Below are 18264 nucleotides of genomic sequence, written 5' to 3'. Positions count from 1 at the left end.
CATGAAATGTTTCTTCTTGCAAAAAAAAAAAAAAACAGCTTCAAAATTGTTAGTAAGTATGCATAGAGATTGAAAGATGGTTAAAAAAAATAGTTCTACGAAAGTAAGAATTGAAAGAGCCGTGTCATATTACATATTACCGGATTGGATCATGATTTCATATATTTAACCTTGACTAGTTTAATTTAGACTCAATAAAAATAATAATAAGTCTTAATTAGGTGAGGAAAAAAAATCCATACGAATAAGATAAGATGGAGACAAATAAAAGGAGAAAGGAAGTAATTTTGAAATTTGGAATATTAATTCCAATCAATTTGACTTTGAAAATTATCATCAATTTTAAAAGAAAAAAAAATCCTAAGCCTCTAATTTAGGGAAAGGAAGGTCAATAGATCCTCGAGGAAAGAAAGAAAGAGCATCACATAAATCTGACTACCATCAAACCACAGTTTCCACATCTTCACTCAGAAAAGAAAAGAAGTGGAAGAAAGAATCAATCACCTCTCGATAACGTACCAAAGCCGGGCTCATGTTTCACAATCACATCTTGTTTATATTAACAGATGGCAACCATACTACAAATTGACTTAAGAATGAAAAGAAATATCTAATTGGAACAGCACACTAAACTATGCTGGAGTTACCACCACCATCACACATCAGCCCCCCATGGGATCTTAGTCAAACTCCTTTAAGAAGAGAATTGTGTTGAAGGTCTGCACCCCCTATCTTGATCTTGTCCAAAAGACCTTTGTTCTGATTCCCTAAAGAGAGTGGCACCTTTCCGCATTTAAAAGAATGCAAATAGGAGACCAGTAGTGGTCACTGCAACAGTTAATGATGCTGGGAGTAGAGAGGAAGCTCTCCTCCTTGTTGGGTCACCATCTCCAGAGGCCAAGCTTGCCAGCCAAGAGTCATCTTCCATCACTGGTTCTGTTGTTTTTGGTGCAGAATTCTTGGTGGCTTTTTGGCTGTCAAACAACACCATGAAACAAATCATTTATTTGAGCTACATTAGATCAAACATATGTCAATTACTTTGACAAACAATAACTTACTGATCAGACATATAAGCTGAAGAAAGAAAAAAAGCTGTGGAATCCTGCTTTTTTTTTTACAGATATACCCAAGTCACTTTAGAACTCAGACACCACCACCACCCACTAGCTTCTGAAACTGGATCACCACCATGCATGGTGGGGAAAGAACAAAGCAAAAGAAGAAAGAGGGGTGTGCTAAAGCCTAAAGCCTCTTTTCCCCTTTCCTTATCTTGTCCTTCCTCCTACTAAACCTTCCAGGGAAAGACAAGAATGGAAAGAGAAAGCAAAAGAAGAGATTATTTTAAGAGGTCAAAATGGAAGAGTTCCTCATCGAGGTGGACCAAGAAAGTTTGACGTGGGGTGAATATGGCATTCACCGATCCCCCTATCAAGAACACAAAATTGTTCATACTATTTTTCTGCCTCCAAGAAAAAGGACCGTGGAATGAGAGATGCAACGGGAGGAACATCGAAATTTGACTTTTCTAAAGCTCTCTTTCTATGTACTCAAGCCTCTCTCTCTCTCTCTCAGTTCTTTGGTTCTTTTACTGTTGTCTTATGTTCTTATACTGCTCTCTTTGGGAGAAGACGTTAATGGTGGACATGAATGAATGAATACCTTGGGGAGGATTCAGGGCAGAAGGTGATGGAGTATCCCTGAGCTCCGGCACAGGTGAAGGTGCTGGTGGCGTCGTCGTAGGCGTAGCTGTACGAGCGCGGGCACGCGGACTTGAACATCGCCGAGTAGACGGACGGCCGGCACGTGGTCGGGCTGTCGTACTCGCCGCTGCAGCAGAACTCCGGCCGCCCGAACGCCTCGCACGCGCTGCGGCACGCCGTGGCGTCACCGTCCCCGAGTTTCAGCTCCGCGGGACACCGGCGGTTGAGGTCCGCGGCGCACCCCGTGGCAGCGCACCCGTATCCGCCGGTGACCTCCACCACCATCGGCAGGTTGTAGCCGTCCACGAGGCTCACGTCGTAGAAGTCCTTCCCCTCGCTTCCGTCGAGCGTGAACTCCGCGAGCGTCGCAGGTGGAGCAGCCCCGGCGCCGTTGCACTCCACCTGGCCGGACCCGCAGTCGCCGGTGGCGCAGGAGCCGCGTCCGGCCGCGTCGAACGAGCATCCCGTGCGAGCCCAGAAGCGTCCGGACCAGCCGGAAGGGGCCAGGAGGGTGCGGCTAGCGCCGGCGGGGAGCTCGAAGCCGGTGGTCTCCAGCTTCGAGCTGCCTGAATTGGACAGCACGCCAGGCCAAATCGTGTCACCACATCTATTCACGAACGCGAATGTGACGCTCTCTCCTGTGCATACGCACCAAATCAGCCATTAACGCCACCTAAATCAATCACATCATCATCTGAAACCATGTATACCTGTGAGGAAGCGGAGACACATCACAAGGGACAAGGAGATCAAGTTCTGCAACAACAAGATATGAGACATCGAAGAGCTGTTCTACAGGGGAAATTGAAGGGAATGGGTGGGAGAGGATGAGGTGCGACTCCGAGAGGGAGGCTACAGTTACAATGCCACCGGAGGAAGTCGAACGGGGATGGGGAGGTGGATGTACTCTACTGGTGCTTTATATAGGCAGCCAGAAGCCAAACGAGTTGACTTTGCTGACGCTTACAATAGCAGTAATGAGGAAAGAACAATGAACGGTGACCGACCTGAGCTACTCTTTTTGTTTGCTGTGGTGGAAGATTGACATGAGGCTGAATTCCTGTTAGCTCATCGTTTACGACTCCTTAATGGTGTTGTCCTTAATTGTGTGTGTGTGTGGTTAAATAATATGTAGATGTTAGGAGTGTGGGTGTGATTTAAACCCATCAAAGTCAGTGGATATATATATATATATATATATATATATATATATATATATATATATATATATATATATAATTATTTTCACTGTGATTTACGTGACGGTTGGGCAGTATATGGCGAAGCAGGGGGCACCTGAGCCGTCCAATGAAAGGGCCACGTGGCATGAGGACGCCCGTCGGTGTAGAAAGTCAAACTTTATTCACGTGCAATTTTGACCACCCCTTTTCCGGAAGATGCACGAATGTTCGCTTATGTCTGAGGTCCGCGCCCCGGTACCTATCGTGTGGTTGGAGGGAAGATGCGGGACCCAGGGACCATGTGGAGAAAACCAGAACGAAGGGAAGATGGAAGGATGGAGTAACGCGAACAAGAAAACAAAGAACACGGAGAAGAACTGAGGAAACCAAATCACAAGAAACTTTGGATCATAAGATGAGCAGACGCGAAAGAGAAACAAGTAGCTGTCAAGAAGCCATGATTCGATCGACACCAGAAGATCTCGTCCAGGTTTGTCGACTCATCAGTCCCAATGCGGGAGCGGTGTGCATGCCAGATCAAAGAGTGGTAAGTTTGCAGAGAGTTCTGCAAATGGCAGCAAATGATGTGGGCAGGGATAGCGGGGAGCACCACATGGTGGCTTCGTTGTGATGGGCCAATCGTACTGTTAGTATTATAGCTACTTGTAACGTGAGCTAAGAGGCTGGGTCATACTGCATTCCCACAATCTTTCCTAGTAAGCAACGGATCAAGGCGGAGAGATCTATGAACCATATGGCTGGCTGCCGTGTAAAGATGCATGAATGGGATAAGAGATGATGAGGCCTTTCTCCTTCACCAGTCCTTTTACATTTTTCTCTTTACAAAAGAAGCTTCCTCCTGTCACCGCGCACTTGATCGTCTTGCTGCCTCCGCAGACCTCCCATGCAGATGTTTTCCACCCTTGCTCCCTCCCTCCTTCCTTCCTCTCTTATCGCTGATCTCCATGCACGCTATAAACAATGCAATGAGGGGCAACGATAGGCGGAGCGAAAGGCGGAGCAGGAAACTGCAAGCTTATCCCTTTGCTTATTACACAAATGGATCGACCTGACAACAGCTTGGCAGGGGTCGGATAAAAAGGCATCGGGGAGAGAGAGAGAGAGAGAGAGCGCCGTTGTCGGGCGAGGCGACTCGCTTTTGGAAGCGTCGACGAGGATAAGTCGCGCATGATCTCCACTAGCTACAGGATGAGTCACGGCTGATGTTTTTGCTCTCTTCCTATACATATATATATGGATGCCTCGGACAGCATTCTTTTTAGATTGGCAAACAGTGACATTGATCCTAAAAGATTATGCTATGACAGATCAATTGCATGACTGACGTGGTAGCTTTTTTCATTAGATCAATTGATAATAATTTATTAATGATAGTAAAAGAGTACAGTTTCCACGCTAAATCAACTGTAAAAAGTTAAGCATGTTTTGACCAAATAGGGATGAAAACATTACAAATGTCAGCTATTACTTGATAACATATTGAGTATGAACACATTTAGTTGTATTTTTTTGTTTTTTTAACAACGTTAATCATCCTTTTATAATGAAAAAGACAAATATTTACTACAGTACGAGTGAGATTAATCGAGGAATCAAACATTATAATTGTAAATTAATCCAAATTATTAGGTCGTCTACCAACACAAGCTCGCCTCTTTAATCACTTTGCTACATGAGGCTAATTCTTAATCAACCACTATACTAAATCATAATGACGACGAAGGATTGAGAGAAAAATCAAATACATAGAAAATTGAAAGAAATGGGAACCCTCAAATTTAAGTAACATTTATCATTATTGATCTTTAATTTCAGAGGAAACACTGACCTTAATCTGTTGCATAAATTGACTTCAGATGGAAACAAATATACCATAATATATACCAACTAAAATCATGAAACAAATAACAGAAAATAAATAAATTATATAATATAATATTCGATCAGGCTGGTAATACATCCATCCGATCATAACCTTGCTATCACAGTTCCCTAAGAAAACATAGTAGCAAAAAGAGCAATATATAAACATCAAACTGAGATATTGCATCCACGACCACAATTCAACTGAGCTTCTCCTGATCAAATATTTAGAAACACAATAGTATGGAACACTAATTCACTTTTGTACCAACTCCCTCTTATCCTTTTGATCTGATGCACATACCACAGATTTAGTTAATTATACTGAGAGTCAGTAACAAATAATCTTGATTTACTTACCATAAACATTGTCCTCCAGGCAAAGATTGTGTCCTCGGCACTGAGATGCATCATGTAGTGCTGAGATTTACCAAAATCACAAGATCCTGTACAGAAGATTAAAGATTAAATCCTTGTGGAAATTAAACAAAATAGAGTTTACGCACTCACACAACAGCCAGAATGAATATGTCCAATAACTTGACAGTGGAAGAAACGGCAAAATGGCAACTCATGACGAAGAATGATGCACATTTCAAGAACCAATATAAATATCACGCAAGAGTCAAAATTATTTGAAGACAAGAAAAATGAACTCCTAATAAGAAGTAAAAGTCCGATGCTGGTAGTATGGTCTTGTAAATAAACTCATAGTCATGTCAGTAAATGCAATTAGCATATACCACAACAAAGAGAAGTGTAGAGACAGTAAAAATCAAGAAATTTACATATTCATTATGTAAGCCCAACAACAACTCTGAAAAAAACTTGGATGATTCAACAGAAGATTCCAACTTTTACCAAGCCATTCTGATTAATCATGCAACAAATGGCACAGAGTCATAGGGACTTTAATAGACAATTTTACTGGTTCAGTTTTGATATTCCTTCACATATATTATCTCCATCAAAAGAATTTGCAGTAACTTCTAATGTGCAACTAAATGTCATTTTAAGACATGCCATCACATAATTCTTTGAGATTCTAAATCGTGCTTTACCATTATGCTGGTAATGAGGCACCTGACTTCAGCCAATTGTATCAACTAAATATCTTATTTAACAAATCAGGTGTAAGCATTGCCTATCAGAAATCTTAGTTTACATCAAAAGTTAAAACATACAAAGCACATTCTTAAAACAATCATAGCATATTATACATTTCTTATCAGTTAATGTGTTTTCCCCTCACCACTTGCACCCACAGGCTCATGTCCAGAAATAATGCCCCTGAATTATCAGGACAGCAAGCAGAACCGTCTAAAGGAACAGAAACATGTTATACTAATGCAGCAGGCTAAAATGGAACTCACCTGATGACAGTTTATACGATAACCTTGGGGAATATTTAACTAACAATCAACAACTCATTTAACACTTGTAACTCGCAAGATCCTCAATCTCTGCACAACTACAATCATTGCTGAACAACAAAGACAATAAGCATAATAAAAGAAAAGAATCTATAAGCACGAATGATTCTAAAAACAATATTGCAATGAGCATCAGCAACCACATTGGTAACATCGTTTGATGAGGGATCACGTCTAAATCATGAGACACATGTATAAACCATCAAATGATTAAATAGTCTACTAATTAAAGTATTAACTTTCAATGCAGATTGAAATCTTCAAGAGTGCCAACAAGTGTTTCACATAGTGCTTCACATGAATTCCAAGAGAAACATGATAAAAGAATGTGATTCTTTGATAAACACCAGAAATAGCAAAGAGCCTCAATACTCTTGTGCACAGTGTACTACAACCATGGATTGCAGCAATAACAAAAATCTAGTTGGCCAAGGAAACTGGAACTTTTCCTACAAACCCCGTTGGCAAATAATCTTCATATAAAAATCCATCACATAATAATAAGGCATCACCTTTGTAAATTCATGTCACAAGAAACTACTGCAGTATGCGGGCTGTCATTGTCTGTCAAAAGCGTCCCTACAACAGGAATATCGTTCACAGATGATAAAGTCACCAACAAGAAGTCACAGTTCAATTACATAATGTAAAATCGTTCACAGCACACAAATAATAACGGAAAGACGACCTGCAACAAGAAAAGATGATGAGAAATGTAGCACGCAATTGCACAGAATCACAACAATATATATATATATATATATATATATATATATATATATATATATATATATATATATATATATATATATATATATATATATAATAGAAAATGCAGGCTGAGAGAACTTTCATACCCAAAATAAGCCACAATCCATCAAAATTAAACCACAGCAAATATAACAAAACACATCCATGTAGAGAGATGAAAAAGATGGAAAGACACGAGCCCGGCGTATAATCTAAAACTATCAATATAAGGTGGTCAAAAAAGAAAAGAACACAACTTGCAAGCAATTAACCCTCAGTTCTTGGCAGGGCATTCCCGGGCGAAGTGCCCCATCTCGCCACAATTAAAACAGGATCGGTCGGTACCACTGCCACCCCCGCCATACCTGACTCCTCCGCCCCCGCCTCCGCTAGCCTGGTAGCAATCCCTAGCGAGATGACCCATCTCACCACAGCTAAAGCAAACACCGCCGCCACCGCCACCGCCCCCGCCGCCGCCGCCGCTTCCTCCCTGGTAGCAATCCTTAGCAATATGCCCAGACTCACCGCAATTATAGCAAGCTCCACCGCCACCGAACCCACCGCCACCCCTTCCCCTCCATCCACCTCCCCATCCTCCACCATTAAACCCGTATCCTCCACCATACACCCCGCCGCGCGCCCCACTGCCGCGTCCGCCGCCATACCCGTCCCTTCGGCCGCCACCGCCGCCGCCCTGGACGTTGGATCCGTCGGGCCCGGTGACGTCGACTGCCTTGGCGCGGCCGTCATCGCCCTCGGTGATCAAGAACTCGACGACCTCCCCCTCGGCGAGGGTACGAAAGCCCTCTGCCTTGATGGACGACTGGTGGACGAAGACGTCCTCCCCGCCGTCGTCCGGCGAGATGAAGCCGAACCCCTTGGTGCTGTTGAACCACTTAACCGTGCCCCTCGATCGCCCATCCGCCTGCGCCATCCGAACCAGAGGAACCCTAACCCTAACACAGTAGAAAGGAAGCGTCACGTTTTCCCTCCCCCCCCCTTCGGTCGATACTTATGGAGGCGTAGTAGCTTTGGGCGAGCAACGGGAGGGGGAAACGAAATCGAACGGTCAATCAGGAAGCTATCTGGAACACGGACTGTCGGATCAGCCTAGGTTTTATTTAGTGGGGAAGTAAGAGTCCCAACGACCAACATCATGATATGGCGGGAAGATCAAAGAAAACGGACGGTGTTGGTCGAGTAACCTAATTATAGGATCGTATGCTATAATATCGGATTAAATGTCAAGAGCAGCTAAATCATAAAGTCTAAGCTCGTGGATGAGATGGCTTTTGTTACTATAATACTCGTCTTTTTTTCTATCAAGAAAAAAATATATTGTGATGTATGTTCTTCCTTAAAGTCACTTATGTACGTGAACCTTAACAATTTTATTCATTCAAGATAAACCAAGTAGAGTTTTCAAATGATGATTGTCTTAATTATATTTGTATGTATAGTTGCCATCTAAATTATAGATTTTTTTAGAGCTCCCTATCCGTGCATCTTAGCATGAAGACCCGAGGATTGTACCTTGAGCTTATGCGCTCCTTAATCGTTCACTCGATATGAAGACCCGAGGCCTGCACCTCAATCAAGCATATGTGCTCCCAAGTTTATGCATCTCGACATGAAGACCTGAGATCTACATCAAGGTCGAGCTTACGTGCTCCTTAGTCGTGCACTCGATGTGAAGACCGAAGGCTTGCACCTAGACCGAGCCTATGTGCTCTTTAGTAGTGCACTGAAGAATCAAGATCTACACCTTGATCGAGCTAATATATTTTTTCGATAAAAAAACAATGAAGCCACTAAGAGAGACACACAAAATACATACCTCGAATCCCCCTACGAGAGACATGTGATACAACTCTATGGTGGAGGGGGAATGATAGAGGATATTCTGATACCACCCAGTTGGTAGCCACCTTAGACCCCACATGGAACCTCCCAGCTGAAGTCACACACGTCTCAAAGGGGTATGAAATGACAATGCCCAACTCAGAAATGGTTGTGTCCCGAAGCGATGCCACCCGACTTAGAAGCGACGAAAGCAGAATCCACGTCGCTTGAAATCGCATGAAGCGACACCAAAAAGTGAGGAAATAGTTCCGCATCACATGAGATCAAAATAGTTGCCCTATAACATACGAACCGCTCGCATGAAATATCGATGGACGCTAATAAGCAATAGCTTCTCTACTCTCTTATTTATACGACTGATACTGTTGTCTTCCTCCCCCTCTGTCTTTCTCTGACTTAAGCATCGGATGGGTTGAGCTGGAAAGCCCTCGACACAAACCTATTGTGCAGGACCATCGGTGGTTAAGAGATGACTCCACTACAAGGATGCAATCTCACAACCATGAGGTAACCCTTCGACCGGAGGACAACCCATCCGTTCAAAGAGAGGACCTTACAACCGAGCATATCTCAGTTCCTCTATCCGATCTCACCGCTTCAAAGTCAGATCAACCCTAACGAATCACCTCCCTTACGGATCTCCTATGTCGGTTTGCCACATCAACACTCCCACATTAGCATGAACGAAAACATAAGAGAACATGCACCTTCGATAATGAACCAATAATGCTGACTCATCAATCGACGATACTCATGACACCATCATATTATATATATATATATATATATATATATATATATATATATATATATATATATATATATAAAATAAACGTTCTAAGTATCCTTCTTCTCTCTCAATAAAATAATTGTCTAATTCTTATGGGTCGATTGTACAACTTGATGAACTTATTTGCTTATGATTTGATTCCATAGTACATTTCTTATGATAAACCCATTATGTGAATCGATTCATAAAACATTATCAAGAATTAAAAAAATCAAATTTAATTTAATACAGATATTTTTATTTATTTAAAAAATTTTGATTGAAACGGATTTGATTGATTCTAGACCATGCCGACGTGGCTCCAATCAGCCACAACGTGTGGGAAGAAATAATATTTAATTGCTGTTTGCATAGCATATTATAATCATTAAAAAAATCCAGTAAGAAGAGTCGCAGCCAATTGGAAGGGGACGGCCGATCAACGACTTGATCACGCTGTCTTTTGCATGTCCCCAGTGGCCAAGGGACGATGAGAGTGACCGCCCCCAGGTTTCAGAATTTGCCCCTTCTAGTATTCCTTTCTTTTCTATCTATTGAGTCGGAGTTTACAGTTAAACGATGCCTCCTTACTATGTTGCGTGATGAGAGAAGGCTGTGCTACAAAGAGAAACAAATGTGATGAAACGATCTTTCACAGGCTTCTCATCAAGCAGATACAAGGCATCACAAATTTTCAGTACCTGTCAACACCCTTGAAGATATGTACATAACAAGGAAGAATAAGGGGCTCAATGGTTTGAGATCCAGCTCTTCTTCTGCTACCAGCACTGGTCCGTCTCCCATGTCCGTGGGCGGCGGTCCTGGGAGGAGCACCAAGACGTCCTCAGCGCAGTGAACACCACCGACTTAACCCTTCGGTCGTAGTCGACGCGCTTCTCTGGGTCTGAGAGGATCTCGTAGGCCGCGCGGACGCGCATGAACTCGTCCGCTGCCGACGCGCCCTTCCCCTGGGCCGCCACCACGTCCGGGTGGCACGACCGGGCGAGCCTCCGGTACGCCACCTTGATCTCAACGCCCGTGGCGTCGGCCGCGACGCCGAGCACATCGTAGAGCGTCGCAGACGAGGAGCCGACGGCGACGGAGCAGCTCGGAGGCCGGCGGCGAGGGAGGGAGGGGCTCCGGAGGAACGATTTGGGGAAGGCGAGCGACAGCGACGACATCATCCACGAGATGATTCGAATTCGACCCGGTCGGTTAATTATATAGGAACAGATGGAAGAGGGAAGAGACTCTTAGACGGTCAAGATTCGATCACAAGCGGCATGATCTCTTGATCGGTGTGCTCGAGGGTCCGTGTCAGTACATCCACTGAATCGGATCAGAGGTGTGATTGAATCCGCTCTGCGTGCTTTTACTGTCGACGGTATTGCGCAAGTGGATTGGCTTATCATGCCCACAGACATTAATGCCTAATTTTGCCCCAATCCATTGCACCTTTCTGTACCACGAAGATTCCGCCCCCAAGTATCATCTTGAGAAAGGATTCGATTGAAAGGATGTTCATGGCGCGACTCATAAGGCATGGTAGGCCCAGACAAACGCGGGTGCAGCTCGGCTCGGGTGACCCAGACAGCCAAGGTTACTAAGCCGACGCATGACAGCCCAAACGCAGACCGGGGTCACTCCAGTCCTGATGGACCGGACCCTGTCGGGCTAGCCCAAACGGGCAGAAGGTGGCTCGGCCCGGTCCAAGCGGGCAGAACTTGATTTGAATCAGCAACAGTGAATCTATTTTGAAAAAGCAATGGTGTGGCTCCATTGGCAGCCGCGGCTACATGCAGCCTTCCAAAGCCAATCCTACCCCACCCGAAAAAGATATATCACCACAGAATCTCACGACCAAGGGCCATTATTGCTCACAACCATCCCTCAAGGACAGATGCCTGACCAAGAGGCTGTCCTTCCACCACTTTCTTGAAACAAACGCCCATCGTCCTTTTTTCATTCTGAGCCGTTTGATTAAATAAAGAAACATATCCGCACGTATCTCAATGTCACGAATTCGACATCTTGGTAACAATCCTAATTTTATTGATCAGAGATATGGATAACTCCGTGATACACATGAAAGGGAAGACAAAAGCAACGCGGTGCGGACAGCCAAACGATGACAATGGTGGCTCCTGCTGACGATAATGACAAGAAACCTAAACATGGATAGTTATGACGACACACGACGACTCCGGATCGACGGCCACAGAGGCGTGAACCGTCGATTATTCCTACGACGACCACCACTCCAGACGACGACGACGAAGACCAATAGATCGGGATGCGCTCCTCTACATCCTCCTAAGACAGCTGACCGCAGTCGGCGACGACGACGGGCTTCTTGGTGGTGCCGCTTGGCGATCCCACCGCTTCGATGGCCTTCACCACCTCCAACCCCTCCACCACGCGGCCGAACACGACGTGCTTGCCATCGAGCCACGACGTCTGCGCGGTGCAGATGAAGAACTGCGACCCGTTAGTATGCTTCCCGGCGTTCGCCATGGAAAGCACGCCAGGGCCCGTGTGCTTCTTCACGAAGTTCTCGTCGGCGAACTTCTCCCCGTAGATCGACTCTCCGCCGGTGCCGTTGCCGCGAGTGAAGTCACCGCCCTGGCACATGAACCCGGGGATCACCCGGTGGAAGGAGGAACCCTTGTAGTGGAGGGGCTTGCCGGAGCGCCCCATCCCCTTCTCGCCCGTGCAGAGGGCCCGGAAGTTCTCCGCCGTCTTCGGCGTCACGTCCGCGTACAGCTCCATCACGATCCGCCCCACCGGTGAGCCGCCGACGGACATGTCGAAGTAGACGCGAGGGTTGGCCATCTCCAATCGATCGACTGTGATTTCAGGTGAGCAAATCAGACCCCTCTTCGATCTGCTCCTCGCTTATGCTCTTCTCCGTCTAGGGTTCCATCTCTCTTATAGAGAAACGACGAGAGGAGATATTTAGTCTAAGGACGAATCTGCTCCGTCCAATAAGGACGCGTGTCGTGATCGTCTTGAGGTAGGGTTTGAGGAGGATGGGAGCCGAGACGCGGGGTTCGGCTTAACTAGCGTATGGTTAAAAGATCGCCATTGGGTTAGGAAAAGCATATGCTGTCCGCCACTTGATGCGGGATTCCTGGGGGAGCGGCACGTGACTGGTGGGGCAGCAGATGCTCGCACGCGTACTACGCTCCACCAAATGGTTTGCCTATCACGTGATATTCACGTGAGTGTAGCATTCGCGATGGCATTGGTATCACAAGGCCTCGTCGTCTGCATTTTGACTCGATCAAAGGTAGATAAAGTTCCATGTCAAATATTTATTCTAACATGTCTAATGGCACAAGCGAAGCGCGTAGATGCAGCACGTGGTCACTACGGACTGCTACATTGACTCGATGCAGTAACATGAGGTTTCGGCCATTATGCCCCCCAATCACAGGATTGGCGAGCTCAATCAAGCATCCAATCTCAGCACGAGTGGGCTACGAGTCACACGTAGCTAATGTTTGGGCTCATCCTCGGCTGCAAGACAAGACTATTGGTCATCAATGGACCGGTGACTTGTGTCACGTGAAACTAACCGATTATCCCTAGAAAAGCTATTCGTTTCCATCTATAAAAGGGATGACCACCATGTGATCCCCCACGCTCTCAAGCCCTAAAGCTGCCGACGCCCTTCTCCTTCCATCATGTTTTATCTTGCATATTTCTCTTAGTTTTTTTTTTTTTCTTTTTTTGGTTTTCTTCTTCTCGTATTGAAAAATTCTTTCTCCTTTTCGTGCTAAGATTTTGTTCATTTTGATTTTCTTTCATCTGACTTGTATGAGCGAGATTGTAATTTGTGGGTTTTGTTTGCAGTGACGACTCGTAGATTGCAACAGAAGAAGCATTGCTTTCTCTCAAAAGCATGCGATGTTGCCTTTGTATCTTCCATGACTCTGATGCAATGACCCACTGCTCCCCTCAAAAACATCTTTTGAGTTGGAAAATGCATTGAACCATGTATTACATAAATAGGTTTTTTGCTTTAAATTTAAGCACATACTTCTGCTGGGATCTATGTTGTATATGAAGGGCTATCTGAACTTATGTTGTTTGATGTTAATATATATATATATATATATATATATTATTTACTTGTTTGTTGTTAATATATATATTTTTTTATCAAATGGAATGGTTGTTGAATCATTTCACCACCCGAGTCCTTTTTTGGGTTGAATTTGACAGATTCGCCATCCTATCCGATCCTATCCCTCGCATCCGTACGGTGACAAACGGATAAGCTCAAGTCAAGTGGACAATCAGGATGGTGCCAAGAGTTATTTGGAAACCTCCGTACTAACAGCTGGAAAAACTTGATTGGCGGATTGGATCGGACCCGACTAGGATTGGATTCAAACGTCGAGATTTATATACGATCGTAAAGGTAATTAATTCTTCATGAACATGGAAGTTTCCTACTCAATAATTTTATTTTGTCGGTGGTAACTCACTCTGCTCCAGCTTGGCTTTTAAAGGAAAAAAAATGCCATGCCTTTGAGAAGATCGAGGGGCTCCATTTTATCGTATGTCGTAATTTTTGCCCCTAGTTTCTCCGTACGTACAGCGTTAATAGCATTCATTGGATAATAAATGATGGGAGAGTAAGGATCAATCTACATTTTGATACGTACATACAACCCACAAAACTCGTGCTTAAACCTGATCATCCTTTAACGTACGGTGGATGCCTTTGACGCTAAATTAGCCTTCATCGTGGGATAATAGGCGATCACGTGGAACATTGCCGTGACGTTTAGCTATTCGTCCACATGGTTCGTTATGTTTGGCTTTCAGACAAATAATATAACAACAATTTACTCGATCAAGAAAAATTGTTCTCTTTGAATCGTTTCGATCGGGCTTGATGAACGGTGTCGCCAGTTCGACGGCAAAACAGAAATCGTTGACGTGTCCACCACCGCCACCCTTTCCTTCGATTCACCTGATACGGCTCGATCGACCTATGCGGACGATAGCAGCCGTCCAAAATTTCCATCGACTCACCTTCGTGTTGCTGCTGCCTCCGAGGGAGGCGAACGTGGCGTGTGCGCGTGTGGAACACATTTTCGGACGGATGTCTCCATAGCGAAACGAGGAGGGAGAGCATTTCCTAAATTCTAGCCATCCCTGCTGGCGACACCCAGGTCGGGCCCCACCGATTCTTCACACCTGGAGAGTTCCTTCTTGGCACTCGACGCCGACGGAGGGTGCCAGGAGAGGGCTGGATCCCATGGACGAAACCCTAGAGAGAAGGGGAGACCTATCGACGTCCATCCGACACGTGGCGAAACCGCAGTGACCCGCCGTGGATTTCCCGTTATAAGCACTTGTCTCCTCCCCTCACAGTACTCAATTCTCCCTCTTCTATCAGCGGCAACCGCTCCCCCCACCCCCCCCCCCCCCCCCCTCCTCCTCCTCCTCTCTCTCTCTCTCTCTCTCTCTCTCTGCTCATCTCCCATGTCTCTCTTACGCAGCCGTGTCAAAGGTTCGTCACCCCCGGCCGCCGCCTCCATCTGCCAGGAGGGCATAGACGACGAGGAGGATATTCCGCCGGCGGCGGTGTGTCTTACGGAGGAGGAGCTGCAGGTGGCCCGCATACTCTGCAGGCTCCCCGAGACCATCCTCTACTTCGATCTCCGCCTCCGTCGCATCACTTCGCCTTCCCTGCCCGACTACCTTCGGTGGGGTACCAGACGGCGCCGCTCGATCTCGGACGACCCACCCCCTCCTCTCCCCCCATCTCCTGCTCCTCCTCCGCCTCCACCGGGAGAAGAGAAAGAGGAAGGCGATGGCTGCGAGGTCCCGACCTCCTCGTCCGCCTTCGCCGTCGAAGCCACGACATCCAGCCCGGCGACGCCGCTTTCGTTCCCCGGGAGCGGCGGCGAGGACGACGACGGCAGACCGAGTTCGGCAGCGCCGTCGCCTCCACCCAAGCAGCGGTTCAAGAACCCCGAGCGGCACAAGGAGGTGAAAGAAGCAGACAAACAACACATCCCAGTCTCTCTTTCCCTGCTTTGTGATTCGCGACGTTTTCTTGATGGGGTTTTTCTTTTTGGATCTGAAACAGTGGGTGGAGGAACAGCGCCAAAAGATCGCCACGCTAACAGACGACAAAGCTTATCTTAAAAGGGTAGCCGCTCTTCTCGCGGCCATTTTCTTTTTCTTTTAATTGATACGATTATCCCTTTCTGTATTTGATCTCTTCTGCTCATTATCTTCTTGAATCAGGTGATAGATGAGTATAGAAGTCGAATCGAGATGCTGAGAGCCAACAACTCCGTGCTTCGAGAGGTGCGGATGATGTTTTCTTCCTTCTTCCCCTTTCCAAGTGCGTGAAGGGGTCGGATTAATCGTGAAACTAATAGATTGACCATCGGCAGGCAAAGGCAGCTGCCGTCGATTATAGTCGAACGCCAAATCATCACCAGAACCATCGAGTCATACCCGATCTGAATGCGTTGCCTGAGGAGGCAGTGGAGGAGGAGGGCCCTGCGGTGGCGGCGGCGGCGGCGGCGACGTCGGGATGGCAAGATCAGAAGCAGCAGCAGCAGCGGAGCGTGGACTACAAGGTGGCGTCGATGGAGGCGAGGAAGAGGAGGCGGGAGATACAGAGGGAGAAGAGGAGCTGTTCGCCTTGGATGCACGCGAGCAAGGCACTCCGGCTGAGGTGAGAGGTGCAATGAGTAGCAGTAACTGCTGCTCCTCTTCCATTTGTTTTTGCTTTGGGAGGCGGCGGCCGGTGATGTAGGGGAAGGTATAGCGGCAATTGTAAGATACGCGGCTCCAATTCCCGTTTTTATTTAATTTTCTTTTCGTTAATGGATAATTCACTTGGATGGTTTAGATGAAGAGTTTTATATTGTGTATTATTATTATTATTATTATTATTATTATTATTATTATTATTTGGTGGTATGAATGGATTTTGTTGAGGTAACGTGGTTGGGAGTTGTAGGAGGGCTACTCTCGCGGCAGGATAAGGGAGGAGAGAGGGGGTGGGGGGGTGGGGGTTGCATCATGCCGCTCGAGTGACGCCTACGTGCCGCTGATGCGCCGGTTTAGATGTCTCATCAATCATGCAAGAATGCCTTCGTTCATTGGTGGGTGGGAGCAGCCCGTCGTACGTCCCATTTGCATACCGTGGGTGGGTTCCACGACAGTGGACCAATGAGGAGGCGCTGTCGAGTGGGGTTCCATTTCTATGTGGGATCCCCGGCGTGCATATGTACGTGACGATCGAACAACAGGGGGTGGTCCATCGCGAGGGGTGGGCTTACATAAAAGCGAGTGATGCGACAAATACACGGTGGTGTTGCTCGGAAATGTTGGACTGATGACACCCGACTTTCTAGCTTCCTAAAAGGGAGATAAGACGAAACGATCGATGAATCAAAGGGCTGCCAGTCACGAAGTAATACAGTCGAGTGGAGGGGTTCGATATCGATCTTATTTTTTTTATTATTTTTGGATGTTTTCTCACAAGGGTACGAAGTATTATTGTCAATCTCATTTTTATCTTTGTCAGCGTGTGTTTTGTGTTTTTTGATGTTTTCTGTTACGTAAGATCCGTAAGCGTTGCCTAGCAGAGTGATAACATATATATAAGGGAAAATGATCAAATTAATCTTATTTTACATGCCACTAGCAACTTTTTTGGTTGATAGTCTTAAGGTATGAAACATTACTATCACAATACGCTGGAATCCTTGGGGTGGCACCGAATCGAAGGAGACATTAGTTATATGACAAAGGATGATGGCTCATCAATCTGTCTTGTTGTCGGTGTTGTATGACACTTGTGCCCGATGTCTTTTGTATACTGCCATTTAAAGCTTCAAGTCTTTTTTTATATTTTACAACACTTATAAAGTGGTTTTTTAAGTGTTAACTGATGTGATCTCAATTATCGCTTCCGCTAACTCGTTATTTTCTTATCTTATAGATCCCTAAGGGACTGCATGAGGTTAAGGGTAAAAAAATAACGTTCGGGTGGATATTTGATATTGACATTAAGAGGAATGACTCTCCACTTACGTGAGAGACACAATAGACAAGTAAATCGGGAAAAACATGTATATGCACAAAAATTAGGATAATTGAGTTCGAGCTATGACTCGATGTTATTGGCATAAATTGATAGTGCTTTGATGCAAGCAAGAGCGCTTTGGAAATGATGAAATTGTGTAAGTCGAAGAATGGTTGATTAGTGATGAAAGAGTTCGTGCGAGGGAATTGACATCTTGAAGAAATCAATTCAAATGTAAAGACTTTGTACGCGAATGATAGATTCTTTGTGGCATCCCAATGTGACTAAAATTTGATGTTACGGAGTATGAAAACTTTTGTTTTTAGATAAGGTAAGTATGCAAGGAGGAAAGTTATTCCAACTAGGTAAGTTTTCAAGAGGATAAGTCTCAAGATTTTTGGTGAAAGGTGAACAAAGTTTGATGCCATTGAATATGAAAACTTTTGCTTTTAGATGAGGTAAGTATGCCAAAAGAGAAGTTATTCTAACATAACAAGTTTCTAAGAGGATAAGTCTTAAGATTTTTGGTGGATGCTTGTTATGCTGTGAACTGCACATGCCGAAAGTGATGTCGTCGAGAAGCAGGCCTCCTCAACCTTGAAACTATTTCTTC

General features: G+C 45.4%; 5 protein-coding genes across 5 annotated transcripts; 1 reads left to right on the top strand and 4 right to left on the bottom strand.

Annotated features, from left to right (window-relative positions):
- Positions 1–516: 516 nt before the first annotated feature.
- On the bottom strand, positions 517–2606 carry LOC135622024 (thaumatin-like protein 1). The gene is made up of 3 exons (XM_065123656.1): positions 2414–2606; positions 1663–2341; positions 517–974 (listed from the first exon to the last, which is right to left on the bottom strand). The coding sequence occupies exons 1-3, from the start codon at positions 2481–2483 to the stop codon at positions 794–796; spliced, it is 930 nt and encodes a 309-aa protein (XP_064979728.1). The 5' UTR covers positions 2484–2606; the 3' UTR covers positions 517–793.
- Positions 2607–7064: 4458 nt separating this feature from the next.
- On the bottom strand, positions 7065–7951 carry LOC135622031 (glycine-rich protein 2-like). The gene has a single exon (XM_065123662.1). The coding sequence runs from the start codon at positions 7883–7885 to the stop codon at positions 7226–7228; it is 660 nt and encodes a 219-aa protein (XP_064979734.1). The 5' UTR covers positions 7886–7951; the 3' UTR covers positions 7065–7225.
- A 1869-nt stretch (positions 7952–9820) lies between these two features.
- On the bottom strand, positions 9821–10792 carry LOC103978128 (chaperone protein dnaJ 11, chloroplastic-like). The gene is made up of 2 exons (XM_065123678.1): positions 10285–10792; positions 9821–10196 (listed from the first exon to the last, which is right to left on the bottom strand). Exon 1 carries the CDS (start codon positions 10765–10767, stop codon positions 10363–10365), a length of 405 nt encoding a protein of 134 aa, XP_064979750.1. The 5' UTR covers positions 10768–10792; the 3' UTR covers positions 9821–10196; positions 10285–10362.
- An 820-nt stretch (positions 10793–11612) lies between these two features.
- On the bottom strand, positions 11613–12493 carry LOC135622037 (peptidyl-prolyl cis-trans isomerase-like). Its single transcript, XM_065123669.1, has one exon. The coding sequence runs from the start codon at positions 12413–12415 to the stop codon at positions 11897–11899; it is 519 nt and encodes a 172-aa protein (XP_064979741.1). The 5' UTR covers positions 12416–12493; the 3' UTR covers positions 11613–11896.
- Positions 12494–12821: 328 nt separating this feature from the next.
- Positions 12822–16474, top strand: LOC135636142 (protein YABBY 3-like). The gene is made up of 6 exons (XM_065147737.1): positions 12822–12872; positions 14747–14970; positions 15100–15592; positions 15693–15755; positions 15854–15916; positions 16006–16474. Exons 1-6 carry the CDS (start codon positions 12822–12824, stop codon positions 16294–16296), a joined length of 1185 nt encoding a protein of 394 aa, XP_065003809.1. The 3' UTR covers positions 16297–16474.
- The last annotated feature ends 1790 nt before the right edge of the window (positions 16475–18264 follow it).

This window comes from Musa acuminata, chromosome BXJ1-3, assembly GCF_036884655.1.
Source record: "Musa acuminata AAA Group cultivar baxijiao chromosome BXJ1-3, Cavendish_Baxijiao_AAA, whole genome shotgun sequence".
NCBI lineage: Eukaryota > Viridiplantae > Streptophyta > Magnoliopsida > Zingiberales > Musaceae > Musa > Musa acuminata.
The sequence above is the reverse complement of the archived record's forward strand: the minus strand, read 5'-3'. Positions and strand labels throughout refer to the sequence as shown.